Source organism: Chelonoidis abingdonii, chromosome 3 (assembly GCF_003597395.2).
Source record: "Chelonoidis abingdonii isolate Lonesome George chromosome 3, CheloAbing_2.0, whole genome shotgun sequence".
NCBI classification, from domain to species: Eukaryota; Metazoa; Chordata; order Testudines; family Testudinidae; genus Chelonoidis; species Chelonoidis abingdonii.
The window spans coordinates 176,052,037-176,072,421 of NC_133771.1; the positions used below are offsets into that span (position 1 = coordinate 176,052,037).

At 45.4% G+C, this 20,385-nt stretch overlaps 1 protein-coding gene across 8 annotated transcripts in view; it reads right to left on the bottom strand.

The window, feature by feature from the left end:
• The window catches only part of HHAT (hedgehog acyltransferase), a 406,300-nt gene that overhangs the window by 263,022 nt on the left and 122,893 nt on the right, over nt 1-20,385 (bottom strand). For 7 of the 8 annotated variants that reach the window (XR_012655622.1, XR_004371388.2, XR_012655621.1 and 4 more), the window contains one exon: nt 15,656-15,691. The exons of the other annotated variant lie outside the window; for it this stretch is intronic. Coding sequence is in view for 4 of the 7 variants with exons in the window: in XM_075064349.1 (XP_074920450.1) it covers nt 15,656-15,691 (36 nt within the window). In the remaining 3 variants the exon portion in view is untranslated. The remainder of the gene's footprint in view (nt 1-15,655; nt 15,692-20,385) is intronic. 8 annotated transcript variants of the gene reach the window in all.

Genomic DNA, 20,385 nt, shown 5'->3' on the forward strand with positions numbered 1-20,385 from the left:
GTGTTCTGGACCCCTGGGAGGAAGGAAGCCACCAGATCCATGGAGTGAGCTATACAGAATTCCCATAACCTGATCGCCTCCTGACAAAGGGGAAGAGAGCGGGTCCCTCCCTGCTTGTTTATATAGTGCATCGCGGTGGTATTGTCCGTGAGCACTAAAACACAACGGCCTCGCAGGTGGTGAAGAAAGGCCTGACAGGCGAGGCGGACTGTCCGTAGCTCTCGGATGTTTATATGCAATGATAGCTCCTGGGCGGACCAAAGGCCTTGTGTCTGATGAGCCCCCATGTGAGCCCCCCAGCCCAGAGATGATGCGTCCGTTGTCAGGGACATGGACGGTTGCCTGGGGTGGAATGGCATGCCCGCACACACCAGGGAGGGGTTTTACCACCAGCGGAGGGAGTGTAAGACGTTTCGTGGGATTGTGACGACAACGTCCATGCTGTCTCTGCGAGGGCGGTAAACGGAGGCTAGCCAGATTTGAAGGGGGGCGAAGGCGGAGCTTGGCATGCTTGGTGACAAAAGTGCAGGCCGCCATGTGACCGAGAAGGCTGAGACAGACCTGGGCCGAGGTCGTCGGGAATGCTCGTAGGCTCTCTATGGCGGTGACTATTGCCTGGAACCGGCTCAGGGGGAGCGAAGCTGTTGCGAGCATGGAGTCCAGGACAGCCCCAATGAATTCTATCCTCTGAGTGGGCACGAGGATGGACTTGTCGAAATTGATCATGAGGCCCAAACACTCGAACAGCTCCACGATGACGGCTACATGTGCGGCGACCTGGGTCTCGGAGGTCCCGCGAACAAGCCAGTCGTCCAGATAAGGGAAGATGCATATGCGCTGATGACGGAGGAAAGCGGCCACCACTGCCATACATTTTGTGAAAACACGTGGGGCAGTCGAAAGGCCGAAGGGAAGGACCGTGAATTGGAAGTGACGATCTTGCACCATAAAGCGCAGGTAGCGTCTGTGTGGGGGGTAAATCGAGACATGAAAGTATGCGTCCTTCATGTCGAGAGCAGCGAACCAGTCTCCCGGATCCAGGGACGGGATAATAGTCCCCAAGGAAACCATGCGGAACTTCAACTTCTTTAAGAAGGCGTTGAGCCTGCGGAGGTCTAGGATGGGTTGAAGACCTCCTTTCGACTTGGGGATTAAAAAATAACGGGAGTAAAACCCCCTGCCCGAGTTCTTGAGGTACCTCCTCTATGGTTCCGATTTTGAGACGCGTGCGGATCTCCTGCCAGAGGAGATGCTCATGAGAGAGGTCCCTGAAGAGGGACGGGGAGAAATAAACTGGAGATGGTAACCAAACTCCACCGTGCGTAAGACCCAACGATCAGAAGTTAGTCGGGCCCACGCCGGGAGGAAGGAAGAAAGACAGTTGGAAAACTGTGTAGGAGTCCGGGGAAGGACTGGTGCTCTGCTCTCGACCGCACCTTCAAAAGTTTTGCTTTGGTCCCGGCGGTGGTTTGGCGGGCGGAACCATTATTCTGCCCCCCTTGGAACCAGACTGGCGTCTCCGGTTTCACCCGGCCACGTCTTCTATTAAAGTCCTGTCGAGGGCGTGGGGGGGGTAGGGCGTTGAGGTTGGGCCCGAAAAGACCGCCGTTGGGTCTGCGGAGTGTGCATCCCGAGGGAACGCATTATAACACGGTTGTCCTTGAGGCTTTGGAGCCTAGGGTCCGTTTTTCAGAGAAAAGACCCTGGCCTTCAAATGGAAGGTCTTGAATTGTGTGTTGCAGTTTCGGGAGGTAGGCCGGAAACCTGCAACCAAAGATATTCTCCGCATTGTGACTCCTGATGCAACAGTCCTAGCCGCCGAATCCGCAGCATCGAGGGAGGCCTGTAGGGAGGTCCGGGAGATCTTTTTCCCCTCCTCGAGCAGGCTCTGGAACTCTGGGCGGGAGTCCAGCGGACCAGTTCTGTGAATTTGCCCATGGATGCCAGGTATTAAAGTTGTATCTACTGAGAAGCGCCTGCTGATTAGCGACGCGCAACTGTAGACCCCCTGCAGAGTATACCTTGCGTCCCAGTAGATCCATACGCTTAGCCTCCCGCGATTTTGGGGCGGGGGCTTGCTGGCCATGGCGCTCCCTCTCGTTCACAGACTGACTACACGACCAGAGAGCATGGAGGAGGATGGGTGTAAAGGTATTCGTACCCTTAGATGGTACCATATACTTCCTCTCCACGCCTCTGGCCGTTGGGGGGATGGACGCCGGAGATTGCCAGATCGAGTCCGCTTTAGCCTGGATGGAGCGGATAAACGGCAGGGCTACACGCGTCGGGGCATCAGAAGATAGAATGTCCACGACCGGGTCCTCCACCTCGGGAACCTCCTCCACCTGGAGGTTGATGCTCAGCGCGACACGGCGGAGCAAGTCCTGGTGGGCTCGAAGGTCGATGGGGGCGGACCCGAGTTGATGTACCCGCTACCGCCTCATCCGGGCGAGGAGGAGGACGAGAGACCCGGGACCAGTGGCTCATGCTGTGACTCCTGTTCCAGAGGGGGGTCAGCTTCTGCTGCGCCCTCAGGGTCCTGGTTACAGCTGAAACGTCGTCATCTGCTGGGGAGGACGACTGATGGTGGCCTCTGGTACCCGACGGACTGAAGCCGCTGACCGCGACGTTGTCGTGGGATCGCCCTGGGCTTGGTGGTAGGCCCAGGGTGTCCAGAAGGACCACTGCGATTGGTTGTTCCAATCCCTGGGATTCAGGGAGGGCACGGGCGTGGGGGTCCAAATCCCCATACAGAGCGCTGTCTGGGCGGGACGAACCCGAGGGTGTCTCGACGGCCAGGGCGGAGCGTGGATAGTCCGTGCGGTGGGTACCGGACGTCACGCCGTGCCGGAGAGCGGTACCGGGAGTCATACCGGTGCCGAGATCAGGGACCGGGACCTTCGACCAGCGCGGTGCCGGGAGGTCGACCGGGACCGAGAGTAACGACGGTGGGATCGACTCCGCCTGGGAACGGTGCCGGGAGCCAGACCGCCTTGATGAGTACCGGTCCGGAGAACGCGACCTGGACCGGTGCCGCGAGTACGACCGGCGCCGAGAGGGGGATCGGTACCGGACTGCGAGCGGCGTCGGTCATGGATGCTGATCGGCGTACAAGTGGGAGCGGTGCCGGGACCTCGACCGCGACGAACGGTGCCTGTCCGTCGCCTCGGTGGACGTTGGCCTGATCATCGCCGGCTTTCCCGCCGAAGAAAGGACCCGCACCGGCGGTGCCGGGGGTTGAGGCAGAGTAGGCTCTGTGAGCGCAATCAGTTCCCTCGCCGTTGCGAAAGTCTCCGGCGTGGTGGGAACAGCGAGCTCAACCAGGCATGCGCCGGGGAGCTGTCTTGCACCGGACTCGACGGCTCTTGCCTGGCCGGAGTCGACGGTGCGGGAATCACCGGTGCGCGCGGCAGCTGGCGGTGCCAGACGGCTCGGTCTTCCATGCTCAGACTGCGGTGCCGAAGATGCAGCCGCAGGAGCCTTTGGCTTCTTTGCCTTCGGGGACAGGGAGCGGTGCCGGGTTGACTTCTGCGCCGGAGACTGTTGGTGCCGAGGTGTTTTGGCGGTACGGCTGTCTCTCCGGTGCCGATGGAGCACTTCTGGCCGGTGCGGACTGCGGCGCACTCGGTGCCGAAGCTGCAGGGGTCAGGGCCGCCTCCATCAGGAGCTGCTTCAAGCGAGAGTCCCGCTCCTTTTTAGTCCCGTGGTTTGAAGGACTTACAAATACGGCACTTGTCCGTAAGGTGGGATTCCCCAGGCACTTCAGGCAGCGATCATGGGGGTCTCCCGTAGGCATCGGCCGCGACAGGCCGAGCACTGTTTGAAACCGGGAGAGCCAGGCATGAGCCCGGGCCCCGGGAGGGTGAGGAGGATTGAACCTCAGCCCTCTATCTATATACAGTAACTATACTAACAACTACTAATAACTACTAACAACTAACAGTCTACAAACTAGAACTATGAGCCGCACTCCACTGTTCCAACGACCGACCGGGCGGTAAGAAGGAACTGAGGAGTGGGCGGGTCGGCAGGGGTATATATGCGGTGCCGCAACGGCGCCACGCCAGGGGGCGCCTGCCGACCCACCGGGTGTTGCTAGGGGAAAATTCTTCTGACGAACCTGCACGCGGCGCGCGCACACCTACTTGGAATGGATATGAGCAAGCACTCGAAGAAGAACTTCTTTGCTATCTCTAATGCCCTCTTTACCATATTATGTAGGTGCCCATAGTACTTACACATACATACATGAGTAAAAGTTTGCAGGGTCAGGCCCATATAATGAACATCAGCCCCTCAAGTAACAGAATTGCCTTCTTTTTTTGGAGGGCAGGAAAAGTGGCTGGCTTCCCACTGGGGCACTCCCTTAAAGAAAGTCATCCTATTTGACATTAGTTCAATCCATGGTGGAAAGAAACAGGTTGCTTAGAACATCTGTTCTCAGAATCCTCCCCCTCCATGATCACATCCCTTTTTACATGCTGCCCCCTTCCTGAGTACATATTTTGCAGAGAATAAAGACAGATATGCGACGGTGGCAGAGAACACATATCAGGTCATATTTCCCTGGCTGCGGATTCCCCTTAGTGTGGGACAATCCCCAGAGGCCACAGAGTCATCATTGTGGGCTTTTATATCACTCCTTAGAACACCCAGTATGCAGGGAGAGGTGGTGACAACTGGTGGGGTATGATGAATTGAGGCTAAACCTGTACAACTAAAGAATTCTGACTGATATTGTGGAGTTGTTTTATGAAAATCTGCTTTGTCATTAAGGCCTTTAAGTATGTGGATCAACCATTGCTGACATGGCCTGTAGTGTACACACTAGCCAGCAGTTCTCAGACTGGGGGTCATGAGGTTATTACCTGGGGGTTGTGAGTATATGCCTCCTAGCTAGCAAGTCTGCCATGAAAAGTGTGTTTTTAATTTATAAGGGGGGGGGTGTCACACTCAGAGGTTTGCTGTGTGCAAAGGGTTGCCACTACAAAAAGGTTGAGAACCACTGCACTAGGCCAAAATACAAAGGGCCAGCGCTTAGGTCTCAGTGACCCTATTCAGGTGCATACACCTGAACACTTGATGAGATGCATCCTTACAAAACCAGTTTTAGCTTAACTCCTCTGAATGGAGAGAGGGAAGGGGAGGAGAGGGTGGTGGGCAGCAGCCATGGAAAACTACCCAGAAGATAGAAGGAAGTCAGGTGTGTTTAAATAGTGAGTCACACAAGAATGGTGGGGGCAAGAAGGAAGCAGATAGGAAGAGGAAGCATAGGGCAGGGAAGAGAAAGGTCACAGAAGTTGGCAAGGGCTTCATGAGGGAGAGAGACCAGTTAGCATGCAACAGCCTGCATGAGGAGCAGGCACCCTGCCTGCCTGCTTTGCTCGACCCAGACAGTTGCTCAAGGGCTCAGAAGGATGAGAGAGAGATTGTGGTTTCAGATGTTTACTGTTTTGATGTCTAGTGTACTCAACTGTGTTTTTTACATGATTAATTATAAAAGAGCATAAAGGCAATAGATTGTATGTATATATGCGTGTTGACTGCTTCACAACTACTGCATGCCCCTGAGAGAATTACATTGAGGAGGAGTTCTGAGAGAGGGGGGTGTTTCAGTAACTAGGGTATCTTAGAGGGTCACCACTGGTCCTAGGACCTAAGGCAAGTGGGCTCAGGAGCCCATTTCCAAGAAGGTATAATGGACTGAGTCAGTGCCCAGGAAACATATCAGAGAGGCATAAGGAGGAACCAGTGCTGCAGCTGGAAACTTGAAATACCCCAGGGATGTAGAGCAACGGAGGCCTGGATTCCCCTCACAGAGTCCTACTGGGTGGCGAGGAAGGGGCACTCACTAGAATCTGCAACAGGAGATTATCAGGGAGACAGTGTAGCTGGATCATGCTGAGCTCCAGCTGGCCCTCAGATGATTCTTTGGGGTCCAGTCTGACACTGTAAAACCAGAGCAGCCCCCCATGTTGCTCTAATCTATGCCAGAACAGGGACTCATGAAAATTTGGCTCCAGGATCAAGAAGCTGCAGCTGACTCCTTTACATTCCCTCTTCTCAACTGTGCCCACAGAAGCTGAGCATCTAGCCACACCTGTACAATATGCTGCATACAATTATTCTCCAAAATGTTAATACAAGGGCCCCCTCTGCTGGTAACAATGTTGCATAATAAGTAAAGCAAAGCAAATGTTCCGTAATAAAACTTGAGACAACATGGCTACCCCCTGAAGATCACGCTCTCAGACTCAGCTTAAAACTCATATAAAATGGAAAAAAACAAAACTGTATGCCCCCGTGGAAAAGATACTTCACAAAAATATTACTGATCAATGATTTATTTAAGTAATTTCTAAACTGTCAGAGAAAAGGCCTTAGTTGTTTAAAAATGTGTTATTTTTTGATGTGTTGAGAGAAACAGCACTGGAGGTAAATTATAACACATTTATCCTGAAAAACAAAGATGAAATATAACTGTGGAAGTGATAGCTGTCGGGAGTACAAAGGTTCAACCTAAACCATGTGCTGAGTAAGACCTTGCCTATGGCAGATGCACTGTCTGGGCTTATTTACCAGAAACTGAGAGTAGCAGACAACAGAATTTTCTTTCCACAGGTATTTTCGTTCCAATTATGTCTAAATCTCAACCTTGCCAGTAAACCATCATACAAATTTGACAAGCTGCTTTTTATATCTCACTTAAAATGTACAACTCTGCTCTCACATAAAATAATTATGAAACCTATTGGCTGGTCTGATTTGCTTTATGCCAATTGTGTCCTACTAATTGAAAGCAGTCACTCAGCCTGCCAAAAGCTCAATTGTGGGTCATAATTTGTGAAAAACATCCAAACAGACACACAAAAGGATTAATCAAACAAGAAACTTATAATCAAGCAGAATTCATTCATTCATTCAGCAAATGATGCAGCAAAGCACTTAAGCACTTGCTTAGCTTTAACTATAAGCATATGCTCAAGTGCTTTGCAAAATATGGGGCCCCGTGGGAGTAACCTCTTATAACCACAGCTCTGAGATTCTGGAATGCAGTAACTTTGATTCTAACAGATGTGATGTCCTACAAAATGAAGAACATTTGTAAACTCCAGGCCAAATCCTGCAGTCTATATTTAGACAAAAATTCCTCTGAAGTCAGTGGATCAGCATTAACCCCTGACATCACTGGAGTTATTACACCATGGATGAGTTCAGCACCTTCACAATCTCGTCTAAATAAAGACAGGTTAGCACATTCCTTGCCATACTACAGGAGAACTCTCTCATTCCATCTAACTCCATCAAATTATCTAGCAAAATTGTTATTACAAAATGACATGCACTAAATAAAAAATACATCTCCAGTAGCTCAAAATACTCTGCAACATAAACAAACTATTCTAATTCACACTTGGAGAGGCCCATAAGCATGATGAGAGCTTCACCTTGTTAATCCCAACTTCCCTGCTCCAACTGTTTTTAAGTTAAATGTCAAATTTACATGAAATTTACATAAATACATGCTTTTGTTTATACAGAACCTAGCTTTATTTTTGCAACATACTCAATTACTAATTCATTATAACACAAACAGATTATATTCCACTACTTTAAAAATGTGATTCAGATTTAACTCTCTGACGACTATAAAGGGAGCTTAGTAGCAACTGAGGGATTTATCATCACTCTTCATTATTGTATGGTCAAGCTTTTGTTAACAGCATTTTGATTTTACTATGTTGCTCCACTTTACAATACACTTAAAATCGCTATTAGGCAGCGCCAGTTCAATAATTCAGTTTTAATTTCACATAATCTACATTAGCAGAGAGTCAAGAAAGGCTAATTTAATGTACTCTATCCAGTAAACAGCTGTTCAATGAGCCTACAGATGTTCCCGCTGAAATCCATGAGTGTTTAGCTGTAGACTTCAGTGGGAGCCAGACAGTTTCAGAGGTGCTGAATGCTGATCCAACTCTGCTCCCTTTGAAGTCAATGGGAGTTTTTTGCCATTGACTTCAACAGTAGCAGAGTTAGGCCAACGCTGAGCATTTTTGAAGTTCTCATGACATATGTCTACCATATAGATATGGTATCTATAGAGTGAGGTCCACAATGGACTTCCTAAAGTTGTCCTCTTCTTCTCTCCTCCCTGGTTACAGGTGGCTCTGCCTGGGGATAACTTTTTTAATCACCATATCCTCAGTATGGCGGTAATGCTTTGTCCAAGAGGAGGGTTTTACAACACAACCTATAAGTGGTCAGATGCTGGATTACTCTGGTCTCCTCTGGCAACTTGTTCTATAGCTGAACCCCTTTGACTGAGAAGACTTCACCTCCAGCTCTTCTCACTGGCTTTCGTTGCGGCTTTGTACTGTTCCAGAGGAGCCCAGATATCCAGGAGGGTCAAAATTAGAGAAATGGTCCCTGGTGTAGCTGTATGTAATGAGGGAAATACAACCTAGATGGAGCTACTATAAGGTGAGTGCATGACTGATTGGAACACCATTCCCAGAGAGTAGTTATCAGTGATTCACAATCAAATTGGAAAGGCATATCAAGTGGGGTCCCACAGGGATCAGTTCTAAGTCCAGTTCTGTTCATCAATTATTTAGATAATGACACAGAGAGTACACTTAAAGTTTGCAGACGATACAAAGCTGGGAGGGGTTACAAGTGCTTTGGAGCATAAGATTAATATTCAAAATGATCTGGACAAACTGGAGAAATGGGTCAAAGTAAACAGAATGAAATTCAATAAGGACAAAAGTGAAGTACTCCACTTAGGAAGGAACAATCAGTTGCACACATACAAAATGGGAAAGTCTGTCTAAAAAAGGAGTACTGCAGAAAGGGATCTAGGGGTCATAGTGAATCATAAGCTAACTGAGTTGTTGTAAAAAAGGCAAACATCATTCTGGGATGTATTAGCAGGAGTGTTGTAAGCAAGACATGAGAAGTCATTCTTCCACTCTACTCTGCACTGATTAGGCCTCAACGGAAGTACTGTGTCCAGTTCTGGGTGCCATATTTCAGGAAATATGTGGACAAATTGGAAAAAGTCCAGAGAAGAGCAACAAAAATTATTAAAAGTCTAGAAGATCATGATCAATGAAGGAAGATTGAAAAAAACTGGGTTTGTTTAGTCTGGAGAAGTGAAGACTGAGAGGGAACATGATAACAGTTTTCAAGTTCATAAAAGGTTGTTACACGGAGGAGGAAGAAAAATTATTCCCCTTAACCTCTGAGGATAGGACAAGAAGCAATGGGCTTAAATTGCAGCAAGGGCAATTTAGGTTGGATATTAGGAAAAACTTCTTAACTATTAGGGTGGTTAAACGCTGGAATAAATTGCCTAGTAAGTGGAATTCTCATCATTGGAGATTTTTAAGAGCAGGTTACACAAACGCTTGTCAGGGATCGTCTAAATAATACTTAGACCTGCAATGAATTCAGGGGACTGGACTAGATGACCTCTCGAGGTTCCTTCCAATCCTATGATTCTAGACTGTCCTGACACACGGCTGGCTTTGAATAATTGGTATCAAGGCTTAGAACTGAGATCAGAAGCAGAGATAGTGCCAGAGCAGAGAATTAAAAAACAGTTTTTGCTGTTGCTTTGGTTTTAGACAGACACATGCTTCACCAGCTAGAGCCCCTGCACTGCATAAACTTCCAGTCCCATATATTGTGAGTTATAATGAACCAGTATGAAAGTGACAAATGTAGGAATCACCCTGGTTTAATTCCTCTCCAGGCAGGAGGTTAGGAAGTTTTCTAGCAAGCTGCACATGTAATAAAGCATATTGTGTTACTGACACACTTGATGGTTTAGGCTTAGTGATAAATCAAACAGGACCATGAGGTTTTGTACCGCTTTGGTGGACACGGTTAAATGCCTGCTGTTCTTTATCCAAAAGCTGATCTCTTCTAGGCATTTGACATCCTTCTGATGGCACTGAATGCAACTGTGGAAAATGAGATATACAGATGGGCATTCATGGGCATAATGCTGGCAGTGGTGCACAGTCTTGCTTTTCCAAATAGCCTCACGTAGACCTTAAGAGGATGGAAGAAAGGACAGATTCTTGTGGATTTCCAAAATTGAGTGTTCTTGCAGAGGAGGATTTACTTTCCTATCTGAAGAGGTATGATTAGATCCTCTTCAGTGTTATGCTGTCTATTCCAGCTATAATCATGTAAAAGTGTCAGTAACACCCTGTGGTCAACTGTGTCAAAAGCAGCAGAAAGACTAGGTAGAATTAACATTGATATGTGGTCTCTGTCCATTGTCATGAAAAAGACAGCTTTTAGTGGCACTAGGCCTTGGCTACACTGGAGAGTTGCAGCGCTGGTGGTGGGTTTACAGCGCTGCAACTTACTCACCGTCCACACTTGCAAGGCACATACAGCGCTGCATCTCCCTGGCTGCAGCGCTGGCTGTACTCCTGCTCTGCCTTGGGTGTAAGGATTGCAGCACTGGTGATGCAGCGCTGCTCCACAAGTGTGGCCACCACAAGCGCTGTAATTGGCCTCCGAGGCATTCGGAGGTATCCCAGAATGCCTGTTCAGCCACTCTGCTGTTTTGTTGTGAACTCCGGGCTCCCGGAGCTGCTTATCTAAAAAACCAAACACAACTCCTTTGCTCGAGCAGAGGCAGGCAGGGGAATTCCTTTGGAACGTTCACAACTTGATAACGTTTGCTTGAGGAGAGAAGCAACAATGCGGGGAGGGGTAGGGGGGAGTCCGTTTTGGAGCAGCTGCTTATCTAGTCTCAAGGCTATTTGCATTTAGTGAATAAGAGAGGGGTGGGGGAAGGGGTCAAAACTTTTAAAATGATTGAAGGTTGGTGCTGTGTATTTTCCAGTCCTTAGAACTTGCAAGGCAGGGAGCTGACACAGTGTCACCTCCAAAAATCCACTCTCTCTGTCTCCCCCACACTCCCTGTCACACTCCACCCCACCTCCCTCTTTTGAAAAGCACGTTGCAGCCACTTGAATGCTGGGATATCTGCCCATAATGCATCACTCCCAACAGCGCTGCAAATGCTGCAAATGTGGCCACACTGCAGCACTGGTAGCTGTCAGTGTGGCCATACTGCAGCGCTTTCCCTACACAGCTGTATGAAGACAGCTGTAACTCCCAGCGCTGTACAGCTGTAAGTGTAGCCATGGCCTCAGGCTGCCTCCCTGCTATGCCCCAGCATGAAGCCTGATTCAGAAGCATCCAGCTGTTGACCGATGTTGCATTCTGTTGGAGCATGGGGTCACTTCATTCTCACATATTTTGCCTAGGAATGAGCCTTCAGGCATGGCAATAGCAAGAGAGATTGTATACATCAGATGTTAGCTTTGAGGACTGAATAGACTATACTATTTTTCAGGGAAGCTGGTAGACTTGCTTCTCTAACAGAGGCATGGAAAGCATTGTTGTTTTTTGCTGGCTTTCACCAGCCATGAGCGAACGGATTCCCTGGTGGTAGTACAGATATTTCACAGAGGCTCTTGAGCTTCAGTGAGTGACTTTACTTCCCGGAAAAGCTGCAAGTAAATAGAGACTGTTAAAAGCTTTAATAAGGAAATCTGATGTCTTTTGGAGGGCACTGTGTGCAAGTGTAAGTGACGGAAACTTTCCTTTTTCTATTTTTCAAAATGCTGATACCCTGCTGACCTTTCTGAGCAAACAATGTTAATTAATCAGGGACTCCCTCATTTTTAAATTCAGTGAACAAGCCACTTATCAGCCCAGCAGATGGTTCATTATCAAAATTCTGTTAGTCTTTTGATAGCACTGATATATGCAGGACCCAGTGGGAGTCCACAAAGAATGAAAATAGGAGATGAATAGACTGATGAACAAACTTTCCCTTTGAATCCTCTGGCTCTTCATAACACGCCTCTTTCTTGTGGGGTCACTTCTACCCTCACATACAGGTGTCTTGGATCTCACCAAAGCCAATGGGAATTGCATACACTTATTAAAAATGTGATCCTATGAGCCAAATTATGGCTGGTTCCACATAAATGTGGTAAAGAAGAGGATTAGGCTAGAAGTCTTTCCCTCCTAGGACCTGAGAGGCATGGGGCAAGCAGCTAATGTCTTTGGCAGAGCTAGTGGCTCCAGAAGGGGCATGTCTAGATGGGACTAGGGATTGTGGTCCTGCTCTGTGCTTCAACGGTAAAGCAAGAGCTGTGTCCTACCAGCACTGAAGGCATTACGCCTCTTCAGAGGCCTGGTGTCTCCAGATACTGCTGCTCAGGCAAGGCACCTCTGCTACCTCCCTTGGTGCAGCTCTGCCTCAAAGGAGGCTTAATTTAGCATTATATGAGGAAACACTCTCACATGTTCCCAATCTCATCTAATCAAATGCCCTGTTTTCAAACAGGGCTTACTTGCTTTATTTGCTTGTCTCCCCAACGTCTTCACAATCATGACATTATAAAATGGTTTAGTTAGGAGGGGAATCAGCTAAAGGAAAGGGAAGGGAAAGAGGAGGACAGGGCAGGGAAGAGAAGAGGGTACCAAGGACAGGTGTAGAGGGAAGCTAAGGTGATGACATCGTGAGAGAGAAGGTTGGAGCAAACAGTCAGCACAGGGCAGACAAAGTTCAGTCTTAACTGTAGAGAGTTCTCTAAATATCCAAAGGTCTCTGCTTTGGCTACTTTTGTTCCTACTGGCTAGAGTCTCTGGCTGGCTCCTTCTCTGAAGTTTTTTTTCAGAGGGAAACACGATCTGAGTCCTAGACCTCTCAGGTTTGGGGGTCTCCCCTAAACAGTTTTGGGGGTGGGATGCCTGATGGGTGAAATGGTGGTCCCAGCTTAGCCCCACTTTGCCCTCTCCCCAACAGTGTAGCAGTCCCCGCTTTGGCGGTTCCTACAGGCTGGAGTCTCTGGCAGTTAAGTTTCTCTCTGATGTACAATGCACTCTACCACAATCTGTCCCTCCATCCGTACATTTAAAAGGTGGGACTTTTATACCTAGTTTATCTTAGAACAATATCAAAAGTGCACCTCAAGCACCCCTGCACCAACAAAAGAGAATTCCTTTTTCATACAACTTTAATGAAACAGATTAAAGAATATTTGTGTGGCTGAAATTTCTGTGTCATGCCTTTAAAAGGCAGGTTGCTTACTCAATCAACCCTACTGCAGCAGCAATGTTTGCAGGGTTTATTTTTCCTCTTTAATTAGCATTTTAATAAGTGATTAGGCACAGTTGGGATTGATTTTACCTCTACTGGATCTACACTTTGTTTTTCCTACATTCCTGCTGCACTGTGGTAGGCAGTTCTCACATTTAAAAAAAGTAGCATCTTCTGAATATTTTTGTAACGCTTTCTGTGACTATTTTTTATTATTTGTATTCCAGTAGCGACTAGAAACCCCAATTGAGAGTGGGGGACCCGTCCTGCTAGGTACTGTACAAACACCTAATAGGAGACAGTCTCTGCCCGAAAGAGCTTATAGTTAAGGTGTGAGCTCATGTGTCTTACATGCTAAGACAACATGAACACAAAGAGAGGAACTGACTTGCCCAAGATCAAACACAAAGCTGGGAATAGTAGCCAGGTCCAAGTTTCCCAATGACCGGTCCACGGACTGGCACCAATCCCTGAGAGCTCCCTGACACAGTTTAGGAAGGCAGTAGGCTGATCCCCAGTATCAAAAAAGTTGAGAGACACTGCATAGACCACACTGCCCTCCAGCTGTCTAAGGCTTCAAGAACAAACGGTGACTATCCTGTCATTAAGGACAGAACAACAAATTACTGCAGGAGGCCCTCTGTGTAGCATTAAAGGATGGGGCCTTAAACAAGAAAGAAAACATTCAGCTCATTCAAATTCAGTGGCAGCTTGCTGTGCAGTGATTATACAAACAATAGCAAACCCATGTTACATCTCAATGGGATGTAAAATATTGTTGTATATTTTTTATAAGAGTAACATCTGATTACATTCCTCAGTATGAAGTAATTGGAAGTGACTCTCCTGTGACAGAAGCATTGCTATTGACTTGTTTTTGGTACATCTACAGTCAATGTGATAATAGTCTCGCTTATGAAATTATTTGTATTCTTAAAAGATTCCATTGTTCATAGTCTAAGGAGACAATCCTCTTTACACTAGTGACTTATTATTGTTAAAAATAACTATCAAATGATCAGGAGAAATGACAATGCTGGTAGGATAGAATTTATAGTGTCATTGCAATGTACAACATTTTCAAAACTTTAACTGTGCACTAAAAATGCAGATTTGTATAGTGATTTTAGCCATCTCTTCACTGAAGCCGGAACAACTGTTATATCCAAAAACAACATTAAGAACAACATTAAGGTTGCAAAGTCAAGCACTCAAGAATTAGGAAATGCCAGAATTAAGTTTGTCTGTGCAACATTAATTCAGAGCCATTGTGAGAATGTTTGATGATAAAAAATTTTAATTACAAGTTAACATACTGGTTTTTCCACAGGACCCCCGTCTCATTCAGTGATGGATGGTGGTTAATAAGCAGCTATTAAATATTTTTTTGTCCTAACTTTCAACGTGTGGCCCCATATATTACTTACTGCAGACTATTTAAACCCTGCTCAGAACCCCAAATTATTAATTTCTTTGTGGGCTTTTCTGTGGTGTTCATCCCCGTAGTATTTGAATGCTTCACAAACATGAATCAATGTATTGTCACATTCACGTATTTCTCTGTGAGATAATGATATGAACCTCATTTTACACACAGGGAACTGAGGCACAGATATAAAAAATAAAAGTGTCATCTGATTTTGGGTGCCCCATTTGGGATCGTGGGGTCTGATTTTTCAGAATGCTTAGCATTATGTAGCACTTCTTATGGCAAAAGCACAGCTCCCATTCATTTCAGTCGCAGCTCTGAGTGCTTAACACTTCTATAAATCAGATCTCCATGGTTTCAAGGTGGACACCCAGAAAATGAAGAACACACAACGACAATTAGCAGCCACCTGTTATAAGTTTGGTTTAAGAGACTTGTCCAGCATCACAAAGGAACTCTCTGGCAGACGCAGGGACAGAATCCAGTTCTTCAGGGTGGAAGTCAACTGCCTTAACCATGAGACTCGCTTTCTCTTCCTGCATCATTCACTACACACCTTCCAACTTTTGCAACAAACAAAGCTCGGTCCTATAGACAACAGCCTCCTTCTCTAACTAACCCTGATTCATTGTCTGAGCACAGTCTGTCTTACACATTGACTAAGACAGGTTTTCCATGGGGACAATAAAAAGCACTTCCCTGCCAAAAAGACAATCCCCTGTGAAATTTCAAGTCCTTGCACCAAGTAATCCTGAGACCCTGGATCTTATCAATTAAATAGGTATAAGAACATATTTAACATGGTAAAACAATGCATGTATTTTTGTCTTATCTCATTCTCAGAAATGGCTAAACCATTTTTGCTGAGATTTTCAAAAATCATCGTGAAGTAAACACCCAATATGGAAAATTTCAGGCTGAACAATTACAGTTTGGCAAAGTAGTAAGTAACTGAAAACAAGGTCTTGTAAGGAAAATTGTCATATAGCCTTAAAAATAGGCAGCACTATCAGCACTGCCTAAAATAAGAAACCGGCTCATCACTGGAGCTCTGTTGCAGTTTAATGATATCATTAGCTTACCTGATAAGAAAATGATGCAGTCCAACATCAAAACTTCTGGAAGAAAAACAATACAACATATTTTAAGTGCTCAGATACAAGAGTAATGAGTATTATAGAAACATTCAACCTCAAAATAATCAAATAAATTTAATTAACTACAATAAAATTACTTCTACAAACTATGCACTGCAATGCCTAAGATAGACCAAAGATGTATAACATACAATTTCATGTAATTTATGCAACAACATACATGAAATGTCAGATAATCATCTAGAGGAAAGACTTGAATTCAGTCATATTCAAGTTCGAGAATTTCCATGACCCAGTGTCTGTTCAATAAGGCAGTGCCACACAGGATGGTGTAGTTCATGGAGAATATAAATCTGAGTCCTGGTGTTGACATTAATTTTTCTCTTAGCCTTTTCATAACTAGTAGGTCTGTATGCTTCATGTAGTAAAGAGCTGTAGATAAAAGGTAGATTCTTTTACCTGAACTGCTACATAAAGCAACTACTCTTCTCCTTCTCTAGGACTGGTTTGTGCCATTCCAACAAAGCTGCACTAAAACAGTACAATCAGCCATGATGATTCCCTTGCACCTTAGAAAGATGATGCACAATAATCTACAGCAGCCCCTATGCTACTCCCCTCACCCCCAGACTGACTGACTTATAGGGCAGGTGCCTGAGGAAAGTGTGTCTGGAGCGGATGCCCTGTATCCATCTGACATCTAGCCAGTGAAATAACCCTATGGACTACCAGCAACCAGTACAAGTTAGAGCAGCACCAGGGACAAAAGCAGAGCCTGGAGACCCCAGGACTGAGCAGATATGTTTTCAGAGCCCCGGAAGCAAGCCTCCCAACCCAGGTAGAGAGACTCAGGTTCATGCTACGCTGTTAAAAATAGCTGTGTAGACTTTGCCACTTGTGCAGAAACTCCGGCTCTGAACCCTAGGGAGGAGGAGGGACCTCAGAGTTCGAGCTCCAGCACAAGCCACAGCTTCGAAGCGCTGTCTACTCAGCTATTTTTAGAGCACTTCCACAAGCCCTGCTAACCCAAGTCTGTGGACCCAGGCTGAGATGCATAGACATACAATGCTGGCTTAAAGCCATCTTTGTTCCCCTCTTCTAGATTTGCTCCAAAATACCTTTCAGCCAAATCTGGAGCATACAGCCCTGAACTGTAGTTGACAAATCAATAAAACTGCAGGAAAATTAGTCATCTGAATTTTTAAAATCTACTTAGTATCTGCATATACTTTTCTAAGGAATGTAGGAGATCTGCAATATATTCCCAGACCAGCTGGATATAAATAATGGCACAGCTATACAAGTATTGTTTATGGGCTAGATTAAACCTTGTTATAAGCGGAGTTAAAACCTCATCAACACTGATGCATGAACACATCCTTCCTCATTTAATACAGTTGTAAGAGACAGTTAAGGGGCCACATCTAAAACAAGGCCTAACAGAACCTGTCCAGAAACTAGCACCATGTAGGCAAAAGGTTCCACAGGTATTGTTCTAACCAGGTGGGTGAGCATGTCCATGGGTGAAAGAGACAAGCTGGGAGGGAAGACAAAAGACAGAGAGACTGAAGCAGATGAAGAAAGCCAAGCAACAGCAGCCTGTAAGCACGGTGTGACCCTAGTCAGAAGCCCAAAGAGAGATTCTGATCAGAGTCTCAGGCTGAAAGAAGCTTGGACCTGTCAGTTAAGAAACTGCTCCTTTTGTTCTTGGTTTCTCCTGGAGAAACAAGACTTTGTACATTCTTTGTAAATACACAAAATCACATCAAAGAAAATACCCGACTCCATCATCAATTTCTACTCCCAGCTGGAACAACCTACAAGGCCCAGAACTTTGACTAGCCACCTAGGTCAAAAAGGACAACATTATATATAAAGCCTTATTTCTGGTAAGGAACTTAGTTTGAGATGAAGGGTATGTCTGCACAGGGATTAAAAAGCCCACAACTGGCTCAGATTAGCTGACTTGAGCCATCAGGGCTTTGGCTCTGGGGCTGAAAAACAGTTGTGTTTGGACTCGGTTTGGAGCTAAGGTCTGGGACCCAGTGAGGATCAAAGGGTCCCAGCCCAAGCCTGAACATCTACATGGCAATTTTTAGTCCTGCAGCCTGAGCCCCGCAAGCTCAAGTCAGCTGACCTGGGCCAACCACAGCTATGCCACAGGGCTTTTAACATATCCTAACTATAAAGGTTTAAATTTTTTGCTATAAAATAATTGAAAGACTTTTTAAGCAATTAACTCTTGCTGTGCTACCTATTTCTAAACAACTGTTCACTCTAGCTGAGAACAATATGTACATTTTTTTAAATATAATTAAGGCCTGACATGACCCACTGAATATATGATTCAACCAGGGACATCAGCTATGCTGTCATCAGTACCATCCTGACAGAGATACATATCAAGCTTTCAAAAAGTACAGAATTTTACATAAAACAGAATTACTTCTCATTGATTCAATGAAAAAAAAAAAAAAAGCAAACTCCCATTCCCCATGTAGCAGCTATTAGCATTACTGTTCTTGGAGTTTCTACCAAAGACCTAAGCATGGGTATCTTCAGTTTTATATCCCTACTCATGCTGCCTTTTCCTGAAAGCATTCCCCACCTTCTACTTTGTAAGATAATATGAAGAGTATACTGTTACATTTCCTCTTTGGACACACATCAAAATTTGCCTTCCATACTTCTCTAAAATTGTAATAGTCTTATGCAGTTATAGTCTTCTATTAAATGGTGCGCAACATGCATATTTAATTTTTCTGAAAGCCTGTGTGGTTAGGAGTAAAAACTAAGTATCTTTATTGAAGTTCAGGGGTGAGAAGAGCACTTTATGGTAATGGGATAACCGCATCTCTCAACAGGAGGTCACCAATTCAAAAACAGCCTGGGTTGGTAATAACCAAAGCTGTTATCATCTGATAACTCTTGGGTGTCCTATGTGAAAAAAGCTGCAATGTCAGTCTAGTTTCAAGTGAGTAGAGATATACATCATAAAATTGCCACCTCTTTTGACATTGAATAGTCCCCATATTGGAAGTCTCAAGACAGAGGACAAAGATAGGAACAGGCATGGAGACTGAACTCTCCTCACACTCCTGGATCTGTCCCATCCAGAACAAGTTTAAGGCACGAAGGCTGAAAGATTGCTGTTGACTTCTGTTGTACCTATTCTATGGATAAACTAAAGGCCTTTTAGCTTCCAATAGTCTCAAGGCAACACTTTTCACTACAACAACATGTATGGTGTTTAAAAAACATAGAACAAACACAACTCAACTTTGTTTTGTATAATCACTCTCTCCTGTTGAGAATGTTTACAGGTTTTATAAAATAGTTGTGAAGTTAAAATGAAAAATGAAAGCACAGGAAGACAGTAATTATGTATTACAAAAATTGGAAAGGGAGAAAAAAAGGAGGTGTCAGAACCTCAACTGCTGTAAATCAGCATAGACCCGCAGGCCTTTGTAAACTTAATTTTGATCTTATGACACTGGTATAATTCCACTTACTACAGTAGAGTCTGAATTCACACCAATGTAAAGCAGGAACAACTCTACAACAGTAAGTGGAATTACACCACGGTAAGTAAGATCAGAATCCAGGCACTGTTTGAAAATGTGCCCCTGTACATTTTTGAACACGTAACAAAATGTACAGCAAAGTTCTACACATCCAAAAGCCTGAAGAGCTGGGATTTAGGGAGCCTGGTTTATGACAAAAATCTAACACTGATACATGTTGCTGTTCATATATTTTTAAAATACTACATATGTTTGCCTGGTTCACATCTGAAACAAAACAACGTGGCTTCACGATAAAACAGCAAGGGAACCACATAGTGTACCAGACGCTCCCTGGGTTACACAAGACCTGACTTACGCAAACTCGCACTTATGGAAAAAATTCCATAAGCCAGAAATAGGATTTTCGAGTTGCTGAAATTTTTGTGTAACGTACAGGTATATGTTTCCGACTTAGGCAAAATTCAAAGTTACGCAAGGCTTTCCAAAACGGAACGATTGCATAAGTTGGGGGAGCAATTATTTGTCAATGCTCACAAATTAAATGGGAAAAAGAGGAAAATAAGAGGACTATGTAACAGTTCTTACATTTTAATATTCGGCAAAAGTGAGGTAACTTTTGTAAATCACAAGGAGAGAATAAAAGCAGCAAAGAGTCCTGTGGCACCTTATAGACTAAGGGATGTATTGGAGCATCAGCTTTCGTGGATGAATACCCACTTCATGGGATGCATGTAGTGGAAATTTCCAGAGGCAAGTATAAAAATGAAAGAAAGAATCAGGCTAGAGATAACGAGGTTAGTTCAATCAGGGAGGATGAGGCTCTCTTCTAGCAGTTGAGGTGTGAACACCAAGGGAGGAGAAACTGCTTTTGTAGTTGGCAGGCCATTCACAGCCTTTGTTTAATCCTGAGCCAATGGTGTCAAATTTGCAGATGAACTGATGCTCAGCAGTTTCTCTTTGAAGTCTGGTTCTGAAGATTTTTTGATGCAGGATGGCTACCTTTAAACCTGCTATTGTGTGTCCAGGGAGACTGAAGTGTTCTCCTACAGGGTTTTGTATATTGCCATTCCTAATATCTGATTTGTGTCCATTTATCCTTTTACATAGGGACTGTCCAGTTTGGCCGACGTACATAGCAGAGAGGCATTGCTGGCATATGATGGTGTATATTCCATTGGTGGACGTGCA